Source organism: Gymnogyps californianus, chromosome 3 (assembly GCF_018139145.2).
Source record: "Gymnogyps californianus isolate 813 chromosome 3, ASM1813914v2, whole genome shotgun sequence".
In the NCBI taxonomy this organism is placed as follows: Eukaryota; Metazoa; Chordata; class Aves; order Accipitriformes; family Cathartidae; genus Gymnogyps; species Gymnogyps californianus.
This window is the reverse complement of record NC_059473.1, coordinates 60,658,188-60,676,235: the sequence shown is the minus strand read 5'-3', so window position 1 is coordinate 60,676,235 and position 18,048 is coordinate 60,658,188. Positions and strand designations below refer to the sequence as shown.

Sequence of the window (18,048 nt, the reverse complement as noted above, 5' to 3'; positions counted from 1 at the left end):
CAAGGTAGAAGACTTGTTTTTTGTTTATATAGTATATCTATCACTGCTCAATAAAAATAGATCAGGCCCACAGCAAGGAAGTACCCATTGTACAGAGTAAGATCTGCAAATTGTTGGACGGCTCATCTAAAGAAAATGGACACAAACTTTGATTAGTTGTCGTATGCCCCCCTGTGATAGCTCCTGCTGAGCGTCAAGGAACAGCATGTCAAGGCAGGTCTGAGAAAAGCCTTCATTAGGGAGGCCAGGGTTGATGGAGGTGGTGCTTCATTTTGTGAAACCTGAAAAAGCTTTTTTAAAAGGGCAAGATGAGTTTGGACTAGAAACATGTTTCCTTTCTGTTATTTTTCCAATAGAGAAGTGGGTTGACAGGGCCAACTCTGAGGCACTCCACTGGAGCAAAGTGGGATCCTGTCTCAGTTCCCAAAAGCTTCTATCAGATGGGCTTTTGTTAGGGTTGAGCATAAATATCCTGTTCCACTAGGTTTAATTTTTGGGGTGGTGGAGGGTCTAGTTTCACCTGCAGTGCAGTTTAAGAGACCTTCCCATATATGAATGAAAAGCGAAACATTTTTCTGTGCCACTGAAGATGGAAGAGAGATCTGTATAGTATTGGAGAGAAGAATGCCAGAGGACTTAGGAGATCCATGGGTTGATGGCAGGAATAGAGTCAGAAGCTACAGAGTTGTGTGAGAATGGGGGAATCCATCTGCTGCAGGGTATTACAAAGATTAAGGAAATTGGTCGCAACAGGTTTGAAATGATTTCTGCATTGTTCTCTACTGTTGATGTGTCACAGAACTGTTTATTATTTTTTCCCCACAGACACCGCTAGCTCCCCCTGAAGTTCAGCAGCAATATTTATCAAGTATTCAGCACCTTTTAGGAGATGGTATGATGCTTATTATAAGCTAACTACGCTTACTAAATGCTACTTTTTTCTAGACTTGAGCAAATCATTAGAATAATTTTGACACTTTTCTTGTTCTAGGACTGACTGAGTTAATAACTATTGTTAAACAAGCTGTGCATAAAGTTTTTGGAAGGTAAGAGTCTCTATTTCTCTGTGGTTAGCTTTTAATCTTTATTGTGATGACTGTTCCCAAAACAATGAGTTTTATTAGAATTAAAAAAAAAAGGGTGTACTTTTTCCAAAACAGTGTTTTTATTATAGCAGGCTATGTCTGCCAGTGCAAACCAATATAGCAGACTGGGATCCTGTTACTTGTGAACATGTTATCAGTAGGAGAACAAAGCATCATTATTCATTGTGCAATCAACACTGTAGTCTTTTTTCCTTTCCAGTATTTCCCTTAAGCACACCCTATCTCTTCTGGAGCTGGAACAGAAACTTAAAGATATCAGGGAAGTAGTGGAACATAAAGATTCAGATCAGATTGCGTCTTACTCTCCCTTTTGTCATTATCTGATGCCAGATGAAGAAAACCCCTTGGCTACCCAGGTACTTGCTTCAGTTTCTTTCATCTACCTTTTTTCATTCTGCGTTTTTTGTTTGTTTGTTTTGGGGAGGGAAGGGTGCATAACTGTCCTAGCTGTACCATGGCACCTGCATCTTTAATAAATGGCGATGCCTCTTCCGTCATAAATCAAGTGTCCTTATCTCTTTAATCAAGGCAAAGTAAAGTTGTACTTTCTTCAGATTTGATTGAAGACCAGTGTCTTCCTCAGCATGTCAGCTCTGAGCTCAGAAACACAGCCCAGTTACTGTTTTTAGCCCATGATGTATGCTGTAACACAGCGCAGCTTAACTCAGCCCTAAGCTAAATTGTATTACCTTGCACTTGTGTACCAGCAAAGATCATGGACAGCTGTGGCATCTTGGCTGATGCACAAGAAGGTGATGGTGTGCTGGAGTCCTTTGTTGCCTTGGGCTGGAAAATGAACAGGAGTCAAGAGAAAGGGGTACCTAATCTCAGTTGTAACATTAAAGTAATTTCCTAAATTTTCTAAAGGTGTTTGTTTCCATCCACACCACAGGTTGGAGAAAACTCATTCTTAAGTTGGTATTACACTAGTATAAAGAAGAAACTTGGGCTTCAGTGTGTGACTACATGCACTTATCCCTTTAACTTAAGCTGACAGACAGGGTTTATTTCAGTTTTGGAGGTCAGAAGTGGAAAAAATACTTTGCTCAATTAGTCTGGTATTTCCTGCTAATATTGTTTTTAGTAAAAAAAATCCTACAGTGACCATTTAAAAGGAAAATTAGAACACAAATTATAAAGAATCTGATTTACAACAATAAACCTTTTCTTTTAAATAGATTTGACTTATACATCTTAACTTAATTCCGTGGTACAAAACTGTTCTATTTCTGCTCTTATTCTTATGGTTGCCAATGGATTTCTTACCAAATAGTGTCTGTCTTTGCTTTTTCTAGGCCTGTGGACTTACAGAAAGAGACATTGCTACAATTAAATTACTTAATGAAACTAGAGATATGCTAGAAAGGTATAGAGAAATATCCTGTATTCATATTGAACTCTTCCTCATCACTATTGTTTAAGTGAGACCATTACTTTCATATAAAAAGCTGTCAACTTTCATTTCCGAAATGTGACCACTCTGCTGCATGGAATTTTTATATTCACTAATTGTAGGCTGGGATTTTCAAGATTTGAGAGCTCTGAAACTCATTTATAAGAAATAATCCTGCCTTAATGAGATGACCAGGATGTCCTTCCCCATCAGACCCCCTTATCTCTTCCTCACCTTTTCTGTAGTTATGCAGGAAAAGAGGAGTGCTTCTCTTCTGCTAAAGCAGGGTAAATTGAGAGTAATTTTATTGGTTTTCCTTGCTTTGATAAAATGAACACCAGTTTTGGCTTATCAGAATTTATTTTTAATGCATGGTTTTGAGAGTGGTTGTATGCATCCTTTTACCAGAGAGCTACTGAAGTGAGGCTTCTCTAATAAACATTGAGTATGAGGGAATTGAGGCAAATGCCAAACCATTCTTACAATTTAGCTGCTAGAGATCTGGGGCATTTTAAGGATGAGAGAAGTCCCTTCTATGTTATTACTTAGTAAGAAGGAGAAGTGAGGAATGCTTTAGATTTATCTGGGTTTTTGTAATCTTATGGTAGAGTTTAGGTTGTTGACTGGTTTGCTGTGGAGTTATTGGGGAGCTGGTCTTTCTTGAGGTGGCTATACTAATGGCCTTCTGTCTGGGTCATACATCTTCCTTTATGGGAGGGACATCTGTAGCACTGAATGCTTGCAGGGTTTTTTCATTTGAAAAAATAAATCCCAGGAATCAAACCTTTTTTTTTTTTTCCTTCCCCCGCCCCAGTCCAGACTTCAGTACAGTTTTGAGCACATGTTTAAACAGAGGATTCAGTCGACTGCTGGACAATATGGCAGAGTTTTTTAGACCTACTGAACAGGACCTCTCTCAGAATGGCTCTGTAAATAGGTAAATGTTTTCTGTTGTTGTGGTTCTCATGTGAATAATGCTTTGGGTTCATAGTGAATTCAAAAAAAGGCTATTGATTTTTCCTGTGTACTTGAAGTTCTCATGCTGGAAATAATTCTGCTGCTTGCTTTTCAAGAATAAATGCAGTCTCCTCACTTCGGTCAAGTAGACAGCTAGGAGTATTGCACATTTCTTCCCACCCATGAAATTGCTAGAATTTACGTGAGGTATCTTTCCCACCATTACTTGCAGATCTAAAAGTAGAAATCAGAAGACCTCTACCTTCCACTTTTTGCCTGAACACTGTACAAGCAGGCTGCCTTTCTAGCTAAGCAGGATTTACCCCGCTGGTGGTGACTCCTGAAAGATGTACTGCAGTACCTCCCCTACGAGGCCGTGAGAAAGAGCGTTCCCCTACAGTTAGCAGACAAGCTCTGTACGCCCCAGTCTCTGACTGTCAGTTCCTGTAGTTCTCAAGGAAGGTGGGCATTACCGTGATTCTCCAAATACACGCAGCCAAAGCACCTACGGAGCTTTAGGTTCTTCGCTGGTACGCTGAAAAAAAGATACTAACATTCAGGATCTTCTGCCTCTTCCTAGAAGACTGTTTAAAAATAGCTTTTATTCTGAAGTTAACTTTGGTTTTAAACAGTGCAGTGAGAGTGTTACAAATCCAAAAGCTGAGTTCCAATCCTTGAAATATGATTTCTAAAATATTAGAATTAAAACCTGGAATAATAACTGGGTTTATGTATGTTTATTTTTAATAACTGATGGCTCTCAAAGAGTAATGTTTTTATTTAAATATATACTGTTTGCATCACTTAAAATATCCCAAAGGCTGTAGTTTGGCTGTCTGTCCTAAGCCTGGTTTAGAGTTTGAAATAGTGTGAGATTGTAGACCAGCACTTCTAACAACTGTTTACATACACACATGTAAAGACTCTGGCTAAACCATATTTCTCTTGCATGAGAAGCAAGTGTGAAACTGTGTGTAACAGGAACACCAACTGACATTTGCTTTGGTACTTCTCTATATTAAATGAAAGGCTTGATAGGGAAAAAAACTTCACCTGTACATTTTAGTTTGTAGTCTTTCAACTCTTACTTTTGAAGTAGTAATTATTTAGAATTGTAATAATCACAGTTTAGTGGCTTTACTAATGTTAGAGCAGGTCTAGGTCCATATTTTTTGTTCTTTTCTAGTCTTTCCAGTGTCAGTCTTCCTTTAGCCAAGATAATTCCAATAATAAATGGACAGATCCATTCAGTATGCAGTGAAACACCCAGTCACTTTGTTCAGGTAAGAATCTTGCTTATTTAAAATATCCCAAGTAAAATTTTGAAATTAATGTTGTATACTTCTTTTTAATAACGTACTTAATTCTGTTTAATTTCCGTGGCTTTAAAAAAAAAAAGTAGAAACAATTGGCATAACTTAAGCTTTTTGTAAATTTGTATCTTCCAAAAACATGCTATTTTTCTAGAACCTCTTCCCTCTACTAAACTGTGCCGAAGCACAAAAAGGCCTCTTGACTTCGTTCTACTTGCAGTTCTGCTCATAAACCTTTCTCAAGCAAGCAATTTGAGTTACATCTCTGTGGGAGCGCCAGGTGCTTTTCTCATGATGAATTATGTACTGCGGCAAAACCAGAATAGTGGTGGATGTGTTTGATTAAGCAAATCTATTCTTTAAATGTCTTCCAGGACCTGTTGATGATGGAACAAGTGAAAGATTTTGCTGCTAATGTTTATGAAGCTTTTAGTACCCCTCAGCAACTAGAGAAATGAACTGCACATTTATAGGAATAGATCGTGTATTTATACTGAATCCCTTGTGACTACTGACAAGACCTGGGTTAATTTTATAATGGTGTAGGAGTGGTAGACCAGCAGAAAGAACATTCTGAAAAAAGTGGGAGTGAGCCCATATTTGTTCTAATAGAATTCTGTTTCAAACACCCATTAAAAATATTCTTGTTGAAAGAATCATTGTATGCAAAGACTTTTCTATTTAAAAAGTGGTTAAACTCTTCCATAATTCATTTGATTATTTTTATTGCATCTGAAAGGCATCTGGTGGCAGTATTACAAGTTACTAAAAAACCCATTTGTTTGCCTGGGGTGTCTAAGTTTTGGAAAGAACTGATGATAGTGATCTAAGGATAGTACAGAGTAGCAGAATGAAGTAAGGCGGCTTCTTCTCCCAACTTTTTCTTTTTATAAAGGAAAACTCTTTTTCCTTAACTTTACAAACGTTATTCCGAAGAGTCTCTCTTTCTTCAGAAAGCCTTTGCCAACTGATGCACATTCCTCTTCAACAAGCTGGGGGGGGGGGGTGCTTTCTCTGTTACTGAATAGTAAAGGAATGTGAATTTTTAGGAGTTCTCTTCTTTATGCTGTTCAAACAGCTACACTGTACACATTAACTTGTAAATATTTTATCTTAATTTGTATTAATTTTGAGCCCAATTGTCTGTATTGTAATAAAATATTTTAATGTAAAATTTGTGTGTGTATTAACATTGCTAGCAGGAAAGGCAATAACCTCATTTGGCCCATCACTTAAAATCTTGACATAGTTGGAAGAATAAACTCAACTTACACAGTAACAGTTTTGCACTTAACATTACTCAGAAAAAATAAACCTTTGGTCTCTACACTCAATTCATGTTTTTTGTTGTCCTATACCTCCCCCTCTTTGCAAACTTCACACTGCAGGTCTGTCCCTACAAATCCTGACACATGATGAGTTTGGGAATTTTTCAAGTTGGATGTAATCTACCCTCTGCTTAAAATGTTGTCTCTCTGCCAACATTGAGGATCCCTAGCAACTCTTGATTATTTCTCTTTTTTTAAAAAGTTAGTCATTGAAGTATATGTTTTGTTTAATAGTCCACAGAAGGCACCTTGGTAACTGTGTAAAAACAATGGCTGTAAACAAGAGTCAGCTTTAACCATGTGAAATTATACAAAACAGCAAAAAAACCCTCCCGCTTTACTTGTATCCCAATAATGGAGAGAGTTACTCAAGTAGGAACATGTAAAATTAATGATTTTCATGAGATGAAAATGTACATATGCATTGCCTCCATGCATTTGTGATGAATTCCTAACCCTTATAAGACTGTTCTTGCAGATACATTACCCTACTCAGCTGAAGCTGCCAGTTGTTGCACACAACTGGAAAAAGTTTATTCTTTTCTCTAAAACTGACAGTTTTTACTGTACAGTTTTGTGGAAGTTGGATTTCTTGCATTAAAGAAGGTATACAACTGACTTATGTGCAGCTGAACACTGGCTTGAGCTAGCTTTGTTCTTTGTCGTGGCTTTAAAAATCTAGTGCCTGTTTTCCCCCTCCCTGCCCCATTCTTCACATAACTCGGCAAGAAACCGACTAAAAAAAGTGGAGAGGTCAAGGTAGATGCTCAGTTTTTCACACAAGTTCAAAGAAACAAATTGTATGCAGAGATTCAACTACCTAGTGCTAGATTTCATGTGAGGTTCATTCAGTCCTTTAATAACAGCCCACCTTTCATAAAAAAGTGAAATTATTGATGTTTCTCAGTCAAGCAAGTAAGAGAAACCAGTGATGAGAAACTGGACAAAACGTCAGCATTCCCTACTACCCGAGGCTCCAGCAGTGTACAGCTCAGTTTATGTCAGTCAGCTGTAAAGTCCAGCCCCACTGACATGGCAATTGCTTAGGAGTTAATTGAGGTAGAGCTATAACGATTCCCTTTTCTCCCAGTGCAACCCATTTCAGCAGTTCCTTGTAGCCAACCAGCTTCACCTGAGATAGATAGAAACATACACTATAATTAGAACAGTGCTTTTTCTAAGTGCATATAATTGCAATATTGACAAAAGAAATGTTGATCCGTAGCTACCTTATATCCAATTATCCTTAAATGCCACTTACCAACCAAATGAATTATAATTATTAAAGGTAATAGAAAAAATACTTGCAAAGTAGATATCTAAGTAATAAAGCTAGTGATGTTGGGTTTTGAGAAGTACTTAGGGCTGTAAAAGGTACATATAAACACTTTCCAGAAGTATTTGAGATGGGATTTGGGTCTAAGCAGGGATCTAGGTGCCACAGTACGCAGCTTTGTATCACCTATTTCTGAAATGCCTGTTTCCCATGGTGGAACTTGGGAGTCTTGAATGAGCATCACTGTTTCTGACAGAGTGCAGCCAGATATCTCAAACAAAGCTGACCTGAAGAACCCCTCCACTACAAACACACAAATAGGTTTTACAGTGAGACTCTTACACCAGCTGGTGAAATGCTGAAAATAGTGGAGCAGCTGAAGACCAGTCTCTACGGCCGAGAAACATTACTCTCTTGTGCACATATAGTCTAGATGCCTCTCCAGAATTCAAGATGCATCTACATTGCTTCTGAAATTACTCTTTCTTATCACAGAGCTGTCTTGGCACTAAGTAGATTATTTTCATATGGAACTAGACCAGAAGAGGCAGTCCAGAAACACCCTTAATGCATTTCAGCAGCTAGTGGACATCCAGTGCAGGAGACCAGAACAGAGCTAAGCCAACGTGAATCCCCACCTTAAATGTGCAATGTTGATGCCAAGTCCTGAGCACCAGCTGTTCTGCTCTACAAATCTGCTTCCACTGGGTTACACTACTTGCTAGTGTAGGTGTGGCATCAGCATCCTCAACTTCTGACCACCGCTTGCTGTAAGACACACATCTAGGGTCGCACTGACTTACTATTTAGCCTCCCTGGGCAACAAAAACCTCTGTGTGGTTTCCCTTTGTGCAGGGCTTTGACTTGAAACTACTGCACCATTACAGCAATTATTACAATATCACCAAAGTCATGAGGACAGCTATTTATAAAGAAAGGTCATGCCGAGTTAGAGTCTACACAGGAAACAGGAGGGGCGGCACAGTTTTTTTCCCTGCTACTTGGCCTCTTTTTATGATCCTTAGTTTGCAAGCTGAAACATATCCCAGCAACAATTCAGTCTAACTTTGTTTGTTGGAGAAGCAACATCCCACTGGGAGAACTATGACAAGGAGGTCCCAGAACGAAAAGAAACATTCTGCTGGGTCTCTTCCAATGTACTCTGTCCTAAGAGCTATGCATTCCCAAAGATGCCAGAAACTAAAATAAACACGATGGAACATGACAAGTCCTAGAGGTGTTTTCCTTCAGAGTATGTTCATTTCTTGCACTGTGTGTTAAAAGCCTCACTGTTCTAAAGGGGAAGTTGGGGAGTGGGGGTGTGGGGGGGGTGTTGTCTTTTACCTGTGTTTCTCCAAGCTTAGCCTGTGGCTCACCAAGTTCCAGAGTCCCAGAGACTGGCCAGTTAAGGAAGATAGCATTGACTTTGCCTTCGTTAGGGCTGAAAGTGTACCTGGTTGGAAATGGGGAACAGAAATGCATGTCAGTTTTTCCCTTGTAAATTTTCTGAAGTGATATATAGAGTGCTTTCAAGACTGGAAAAATGGATTTGAAAAGTCAGCATTAATTACATTTTCACACACATAAGCATCTTTTCAGACAATTTATACCCTTTAATAAAGTACTGTTCCTTGAAAATATGTTCCAACAAACTAGAGGTAATAGAGACTATTAAAGAACTGAATTCAGAGGTAAACATCTGTAGTAACTTTAGCAAGCATATAATAACTCACTGCTGCTCAGCCATATAGGAAGGAGGTACTTGCAGGGCAGGGGGAATCATTAACCCGTAATTGTGGGTTATATTCAGAAAAATATGGTAATTCACATCTATACACAAACATAGAGACATTCCACTAAAAAAATTTAACAAGAGTACGTGTGACAATAAAGCTTCCACCTTGCATCACTAGTTTTTCTAAAATTTAATTTCAGCAGACATCATCTAGAGTATGTCCTTGGAAATCTTGTGGCATACACTTGAAACATTCCTCCCTCTTTCCTTCATTTAGTTACAATTTTTTGTTGCTCTTGGAAGTGGTTTTACTAAACAGTCAACAGTTCAGCATTTCAAGGCTAAAGCCAGATAGCAAATCTTACTGGGGACAGGAGTAAAAAGGCCCGCTGAGGCAGAGAAGAGGGTCAAGACCAAAACCCTGATAGATCATTACGGCATTACAGTAGCTATGACACACAAAGGCAGAGGAGAGTCCAGACACTGGCTGAATTCAGCGACCAAACAATTGTTGTTATCTTCCCATGCATTTTTACCTTAAAAAGAAATGCAGAATATGCTAGACCGATTTCCAGTTTCTGTCTCTCCCCTCTTTCTCTCTAAACAGTGACATCAAGTATTCCTTTGTACAGATAAACACTTCATAGCAGTTTCGTATTTCCGGATTTATGGGGTTTTTTATAGTTTCTGTTGCCAGCTACACCAAGAAGCACAAGATCACTAAGGAAATGCTTGCAACCTTCCCTTCAGCCTCAGCATCATCCCGGTCTCTGACACCCATCATCTACCGACAGTTTTATACCCACTTTAATGTGTAGTTACTTAAACTGACAAAAGGGTTAATTTCTTCACAGCATACAAACTACGCTGGTGATTTCTGTAGCATCAAGTCGTTAAGAATTTCAAAGTTTCACATACACTGCTGCTGCTTTACGCAGCCTATGTTTTGATTCAGTAGCCTTACCACACTTCTGGTGTGACCGTGTCGTTCTGTGCTCTCCATGGTTTCGTTCCGTAGATGGCTTCTCCGTTGACTTTCAGCCAGGCACCCATCTGCCTCAGGCGTTCCTCAAATACAACAGCGATGCGACCATCGTGAGTGGGCCCAATATTCATCAAGAGATTTCCTCCACAAGACACTGTTTCTACAAGTTGCTGAAATGTTTTTAAACACATACACAGAGTATATGGTTACGGCTAATGAAATCATACATTTGAAGTGCCTTCTAAAGTGTGCCATACTGCTTCAGAACAATGAACTGAACTAGTTATGTTATTGCTGCATGTTTAGACTTTGGGGGTCATCCCAACAGTCAATACAAAATTTAAACTCCCATAAAACAAAGCTCTCCTGTCAATTTTTATGGCAGAAAACAGCCCAAAATACATTTTTGCACCAGTATGTCTGACTGAATCTACATTAGAATCAGATCCTACAACTTTTTAACATTTCGACTTCTGCAGGAATTTCATGAGGGTTTTACCGATAGAATGGATAGATGATTTCCCTACACGAGAGCAGAATAAGGCTAACAGATGCCACTTCATTTTTACTGAAGCTGAGAGAAGCAACTTCCTTCTTCCTCTGATGCTTTCCCTATTTTACACGGACATCTGTAAAACACGAGGAAACCTTCTACAGAGTCCATAAGTATTTGTGTTCACATCCACACTGCCCTCCAGAGATCATGGACTGAGATGCACAAGTCTGAGGAACAGACAGCTGGAGACAAGCTACTGAATGAATTTAAACCTTCTGCCTCTGAAAAGAGGCTACTTCTTCAATCTGAAATTATCTTTTGCAAGGACAGTACTAGGAACAGATTTGGATTAAGCAACAATAACAAACCATCTTCCCCTCACCAGCTGAATTTTGCAATTAAATGCATTTATCTGAAAGATCGATCAGTCTTCCTTTCATTCCGTTTTCCTAAGCTTCAAATCTTTTTTTAATACCTTAGACTAGCAAAGGGAATCAATGTTCTATTAACACCAGCTGTCTGCATCTGCTAGTGTTTATCTGTATGTCTGTAATAAGTGTGTTGTTTTTTTTTTTTCCTTTAAATGAAATGGGATGAAAGCAAAGTTTCTCGCTACAAGGTAAAAAGACTATTAAGAGTTATAAACTGTTTCTAGCTAGAAGGGGAAAAGATGCAGCCTTCAATCAGGAGTTCCTAAACAGGAACTGTGAAACTGCAACTGTTTGCTTCTCATCAACTTTGAGGTGCAGTTACTAGAAAAACTTAGTAGAAAAGGTAATTATGAGACTATCCAGATCAATCCTTGGCCAGTTACAGAGGGAACAGCTTCTAAGAAACTGACTGAATTTTTACTAGATATTTTTTCTTAGTCATTTCTATAAAATTAATAAGAATTACATGGATATTCCATCCTGCCAGTGTTAGGCTGCAAATGAACAAAGTTATTTATTATTATTTCATCAATTCATTATTCAATTAAAATAATATTTTTATAATGATACAAAACTGAAATGTTATATAGTATAATATAATAATCAGGAGGGAGAATCAGAAGTGGCAGGTAACTCCTTTGTCCCACTGTACCTGCACCAAGTCCTCAATTGTGAGGTAATCGTCAAGCTGTGCATTCCTCCTGTACCCCCATGACCTCTTGTCAATAGTCATACAGTTCTCCCACTTGTGAGGCAGGAGGTGGCCGGGGTTATACCGGTCACTACAAGTGTAGAAGCCGCCATGTGTACAGATGCTGCCAACTCCCCAGCGGTCATTGGTCACAACTGTGTCCCGGACCGGGCTGGAAACAGAGAAATTTTATGGTTTTTATTCTATAAAACACAGTCACAGCCAGCGTAAGCCCTTCCCAGAAACTAACATTTAGGATTACTTCTGTACTATTAATTTATTACAATTAGATTAAGTGCAATTTCAGGAAACCTATTCTCATCCTTTGCTAGTAAAAGGTCCAGATCGGCGTTTCTTAGGGAAATATGCTCCAGACTTTCACAGGAGGTCTGCCAGAAATCAGCCTGCACCTCACATCTACTGCCAGATGTTCAGCCTGAGATGACAACAATGTACCCATATTCTCAAATTATCCTGCTGTCCTGTTTGTCTGTGCAGTAGACAATACTTACGGAAGAATATGATTAGGTAGAATAGCCAATACCATCTTAACTGATTAATTTGCAAATGTGGTTAAAAAATAAGAAAGTATCTTTTTCTACAGCAAGCTTTGATAGTTCCAGGGAAGACCTGGATTCTGTATTTCAGGAAAATTAGTATTTAGTTAAGTCCTCGTAAGTACAGGTAACAGGTTCCACAAAATATACAGAAAATGAGACAAATTAGACACAAAGCAGAATTTCAGATAAAGAGCTAAACCAGCATCATTATGTACCTGTCATTATACAGCCAAGCCAAGAAACCAGTGCTGTTCCAGTAAGTATCTGGCGCGTTTCCATTCCCATCAGACCAAATTATTTCTGGTTGGTACTTGGTCACAATTTCATACAGTTCTGGTAAGGATTTACCGGTTGGAAACTTTCTTGTCTTAAAGACATTGGTGGCATCCTCAAGGAAGAGAGGATTAAACCATTCGAACAGGGAATGATATAACCCAAAACGCAAGTCAGTCCTGTTTCTAACAGATGTTGCTAGTTCAGCCACAAGATCTCGTTTTGGTCCCACATCAACAGCATTCCAGTTCCAAGAATATTTGGACCCCCACAAAGTAAAGCCTGAAAAGAGAAAAATCAAAGGATAAGAAAGGGAAGCAGAAGAGGGGAAGTTATAGTTCCTCTTTCCAGAAAGTAGTTTGCAAGTGTGTTGCAAAAAATAAATATAAATCATATATGTAATAATATTGTTATTATGGTATAAAGTATGTGTATAATCTGTTTAGGCATGATGACAGTAGTCATAACATCAGAACACCATGCCAGATATGTTTATGTATTTTTTATACATACACATATGCATTTATATTTTCCAGTTCTGTACTGCTTACGATAATTATTCCTTCTCCTTAATTATTCACTCCATTCGTATGTCCCAATTAAATTAACCAAAAATACAGCAACTTTCGAGGCATCTACATTTTCGCTGAATGTATCAAATGCAAACTGTGAATACGCATTCAACAACTGGATGATAAAAATGCTCTCTCAGTTGCAGAATGCGCAAGCTATGATTTGCATTCAAAGACTATTCTCCTCCCTTCTGTTTACATCTTATGCAAATGTTCACTTTTCGTTTGTCTTGACATTTATAAACAGCTCAATCAACTACTCGGTACATGTATATAAGCAGAGTGCAAAAACTCCTGAAACTGCTTTTAAAATATCAGCGTTAAATATCAGGAGGGATTTAACGTTTCAGACATCCAGCAATCCAGCACAAGCACTTACAAGTACTACTGCACTGCAGACTTAGACCACTGCCAGAGGAGCTCCACTCTCACCTTCAAACTGCTTTATACACATTGCCTAATAAATCTTGCAATATTTTTGTGAACTGGATACATGTAATTGTATCAACTAGACAAACAAGCTAAAAATTCATGCCTAAGGCTACAGGACAGACTAAATGAGTCACGGTTCTTTTGAAGTCACTGGGAATTACAGCACGGGCATCATCAAGATCAAGATTTTATGTGTGTCAGAGCTGAGATTAAAATTCATAAGTTACGAGTTGCCAGTCTTGAACCCACATCTCCCCAAAGACCAACAACATTCACTAGATGTACTGTCATATTGCATCTCAATATTTGATACTTTCTTTGCTATCATATTTCCTTCCAACCACTTTCTTTTCCTTTACTTTTCTCTGCAAAGCATCTTACAATTACAGTGCCAAAAATCAATCGTGCCTGTAAAGTTACAGGTTCAAGGTTTTGGCTTCTATGCACTGCATCAGGAAGAGCTATATCCTGTGTACATTTCTAACTCTGAAGTTGACTCCTGGAACATACACCTGAATTCCTTGGAGAAACCTATGGAGCTCATTAACTGTCTGTACACAGCAGCTCTCCATAGGTTAAACAGTTCAGAATTCCGTTTTGTGGTTCCTTGAGCAATGAATTGCACAACAATAAAAAATAAACTATGGCTACTGCAGGAAACTCAGCTGCCCCCACCGCTTCAGGCTATCTTACCTACAGCAAGAGAACAAGGGCACAACCTGTTTTTCCTCCTACGCAAGCTTCATGGCCATAGCTTTTGTGTAAGAGTCAGGAAAACGCACGCACATTTCTTGGGTGATTTGTTTCCTGTTCGGCTGGACTGGGACAAGTAAGCCTGCCTGGCTTTTCTCTATTTCTCTTAGCAGGCAGGAAAGTCACCTGGATTTTTCTTCTGTTGACAGAAATGCAACAGTTACAAGCACAAACCTTCCACTTACCTTCATGATGTTTTGAAGTTAAGACAACATATTTTGCACCTGAAGCCTTCAGAATATCTGCCCACTGGTTGGGATCAAAGAATTCTGCTGTAAACAGTGGCCCAAAATCTTCATAACTGAACCCAGGTGGGTAATTTGCCTCCATAAATTTCACATAGGGCTCTCTCTTTTCCTTCTGCCAGTACCACCTACAAAACAGAGCAAAACTGGTGTATTTTTAGACAAAAAAAAAAAAAAGAGAATTGAAATCATCAGCTCCTATTTGAGTTCACACTGAGAGGCACATGCACTGGAGGTACATGACGCTGGCAATAAGACAGAATTGCTTCGGAACAGTATTAATTATCAAAGATTTTGTTTTCTCTGTCCTCTTTGCCCATGTTCTACATCTTTCAAGCACTCCACTTTTGAAAGGTCCCAGGATTTCATTTGAAGCAATGGAACAAAGCAGCTACACTTTGAGAATGGAAAAATGGCAGTCTTGTTCAGTACCCAAATCCTGAAACCGTACTAGAGAGCACAGGTAGACAGTCCATGTAAGCAGCTCAGGTGGCACGAGCAATGCACTTTTTCTGGACTAACATGACTCACCCTCCTCAAGTCTCACACATCAGCCATCAGGCATCTCTGCTCTGCCCCCCACACTGCAACTCCTGCAACCCACAAACATTTGGGCCAGCAGCTTTACCTCTCTGCCCATCCTGAGTCCTCTACGCCACATGCAGCTGAGTGACCTGATGAGTGAGCGGATGCCCACGGTCTCAGAGCAGGAGAGAGCTGTGACTGCAGTGGACTGCAGCCACTGTGGACGTGACGCTCTGAAGCAAAGGCACCCTACTAGAAGGCATGTCCTCCAACGACAACCTGCCTCTGCAAGAACCCCACACACTTACAAATGCACCTCCATCACAGGCTCTAACATGCAGGCACACACCTACCTACCTACCAGTGCACACAGATTTAGGAACTAGACGGAAAAATAAGCTGATGATCTCTTTTTTGCATCCCACCTAGCAAAGACAGGGACAGTTTCTATCCTGTGCTTCCCCATGACAGTGACCGCTATTGTCACTATTCCAACTGGTCTAGTCCACAGCAAGGCTTGGAGCTCCGCTCTGTCGTCCAAGGGTGGTCTCTCACCCTCATCATGGCAGAGATCATAAATCACCAATAGAGCACTATTTATTTTCAACCTGCTCCATCCCTCCCCTACCTAGCAATGAAAGAGGAGCTCTAGAAACAGCATGCAACAGTCCTTACTGCATAAACAGCCTTATTGCTGGAGACCTTCTAACAACAACATACATTGTGACCGCTACTACTTATGGAGAAAAGGGTCTGAAAGCATTCACCTTTCTATGAATGAAGCCAAGCAGCAAAAATGCTGTTAGCAAATTTAGACATAAATGAAAACAAATTGAAAGCGAAGGAATAAAACAGGCCAGAATCTGCATGTTTGAAATGTGTTTCTCTCTCCTGTCCTGAGCTGGACTCTGACCTCAGCTCTGCAAGACCACAGTAATTGTATGGATATTGTTGTAACCTTCCCAAACAGACTTCAGCATAAACAAACACGATCTCTGGCAGCCAATAGCAAAAAAAATCTAGAATAAAGAGGCTGAGACAGCCTTCTTCATTGAAAGAACCTGGGGGGGGGGGGGGAACCAACTCTGATTTTAAAGTATGTAATTGCATAAAGAAACAGGTAACACCCTTGCTTCTCTCCCTTTGTCATGTGGTTTGCTAACATGAGCACTTCTACTCTGACATGATTAGATTCTAGAAACATCCTGACCAAGGCTGTGCAGCTCCAAGGGAAGGAGGACAGGCTGGGTGATATCAGAGTTTATGACCTTCCATTTGAAGCTGCTAACACAGGACCTCAATCACCTGACTGCACGTGCTGCCAGAAGGCCCTGAAGCAGCTCTACACCCACACATGCCTAAGGATGGGAGGCTACAGGAATATAAAAAACAACCTCATCAACTACATTACAGTGTTTTGGGGTCTTTTTAGAACAACAAGAAAAACCAAACACTTGATCCTGAATCTGGGCACCATTATCAGAGCACAGTACTCAGAGTAAGGCTTGAGCCCAAAGCTAGCTTCCCTCCCCACCAGGAAAGTAATTTATTAGTCCACATTAAAAAACTGCTAAAACCCTTGAACATTACTCTGAAAAGAACAGACCAAATATTGTCAGAAAACAGTTTTTGTTTATATTGCTGTTGTTTACAAATTTATTTATAAATGTTTATATTGTTGTTTACAAATATTGCATTTAAGGTTTACCATAGCTCTGCCACAGAGCTGCTGTTATCTTCATATTGTAAATGATAATGTGACTCACTTGAAGTCATACAGGAAATATTTGATAGAGCATGGAAAGAAGACAGCAAAAAAAATGCTTACAGCCAAAGGGCCTGAAACAGTGAACGCTCACAAACCTTTGGTTTTATTCAGCCTTTGAATTAAAATTATTTGAAGGATCAGAGCTTTACACTCTTTTAAGTAGAAAGTACTCTTTAATAAAAATAATAATAAAGAAGAAGGATACCATCAACAGCATAAAATGTGCACAAGAAAACTGCAGGCAGTTTGCCAAGCAAGGGCAGCGATGGAGTCCTGCGCTCGCCACAGACAGTGCCACAGCACTCCGGCAGAAGCTGTGCAAGGCTTGTCCGGAGGCTGGGAAATTCCCAACGCCCATCCCCACAGGGCCTGGGTAGAGCCCCTTCATCCACCCCTTCATCATGGCCCTGAAGAGGTCTTTTTCTGCCACTCAACCAAATGCCTCTTTCACCAACACTGTGGAAAGCACATCTTTCAGCTGTACAAGCTCTCTGCTTAATGTGATTAACATTAGCCAACATATTCAAGAGTTTTAGGGCTGGGCAGACAGACGGTCAGACATACCAGAAGCATATCAAACTCTGCTTCCTTCATAAACGGTGCCATAGAGTCCATGGTCTCACTGACTGGCTTCAGGTGGAAATAAACCTCTTCCCACACACCTCAGCTCCCAGGGTCAGTCTGCAGCGGGGCTTTAAACCTAACCATCACTTTAAGGGGGGGCACCAAACCAAACCCCGCCTGCCCAAAGAGCTGCTCTCCAAGCAAACCCTCAGATCGCTGGTACGACTCATCCGCAGCGGCTATTTCGGTGTGACCCTCCCAGCTGCCCCACGGCGGCCGCGCCGAGGGGCGCCGGGGCCTGAGGGGGCTGCGGGGCGCCGCCGCCGCCGGGGAGAGGCCCGCGGGCCAGGCCGGGCCAGGCAGGCCGCTGCGGCCGGCGGGGCGGGGGCCAGGGCCAGGCCGGGGAGCTCACCAGAACCACTCGCTGCCGAAGCTGGGCACCGAGAACACGCCCCAGTGGATGAAGACGCCAAACTTCGCCTCGTCAAACCAGGCGGGCAGCGGCCGAGCGTCCAGCGAGCCCCAGGTGGGCTCGTAGCGGGGCCGCCCGCCGCCGCCCGGCGGCCGCGCCGGCAGGAGCCCGGGCAGCCTCAGCAGCAGCAGCAGCAGCAGCAGCAGCGCGGCGCTGCTGGGCGAGCCCGACAT

General features: G+C 40.7%; 2 protein-coding genes across 2 annotated transcripts in view; one reads left to right on the top strand and one right to left on the bottom strand.

The window, feature by feature from the left end:
- Positions 1-5,227, top strand: part of PEX3 (peroxisomal biogenesis factor 3) — a 21,053-nt gene extending 15,826 nt beyond the window's left edge. Inside the window, exons 6-12 of the mRNA XM_050895046.1 lie at positions 826-892; positions 992-1,046; positions 1,306-1,462; positions 2,402-2,472; positions 3,314-3,436; positions 4,643-4,739; positions 5,144-5,227. Of these exons, the coding sequence (XP_050751003.1) occupies positions 826-892; positions 992-1,046; positions 1,306-1,462; positions 2,402-2,472; positions 3,314-3,436; positions 4,643-4,739; positions 5,144-5,227 (654 nt within the window). The remainder of the gene's footprint in view (positions 1-825; positions 893-991; positions 1,047-1,305; positions 1,463-2,401; positions 2,473-3,313; positions 3,437-4,642; positions 4,740-5,143) is intronic.
- Positions 5,141-18,048, bottom strand: FUCA2 (alpha-L-fucosidase 2). Its single transcript, XM_050893947.1, has 7 exons — positions 17,816-18,048; positions 14,487-14,674; positions 12,487-12,826; positions 11,673-11,883; positions 10,073-10,263; positions 8,718-8,826; positions 5,141-7,229 (listed from the first exon to the last, which is right to left on the bottom strand). The coding sequence occupies exons 1-7, from the start codon at positions 18,046-18,048 to the stop codon at positions 7,089-7,091; spliced, it is 1,413 nt and encodes a 470-aa protein (XP_050749904.1). The 3' UTR covers positions 5,141-7,088.

What these genes read in the sequence shown, in the direction of transcription:
- FUCA2 (XM_050893947.1), bottom strand. Translation starts at nt 18,048, where the DNA reads ATGTCGGGCTCGCCCAGCAGCGCCGCGCTGCTGCTGCTGCTGCTGCTG. An exon ending in GCTTGGCTGTATAATGACAG is followed by an intron (nt 11,884 to 12,486) that starts GTACATAATGAT and finishes CTCTGTTTCCAG; the next exon opens with CCCGGTCCGGGACACAGTTG. An exon ending in ACGGTCACACCAGAAGTGTG is followed by an intron (nt 8,827 to 10,072) that starts GTAAGGCTACTG and finishes ATTTCCAACCAG; the next exon opens with GTACACTTTCAGCCCTAACG.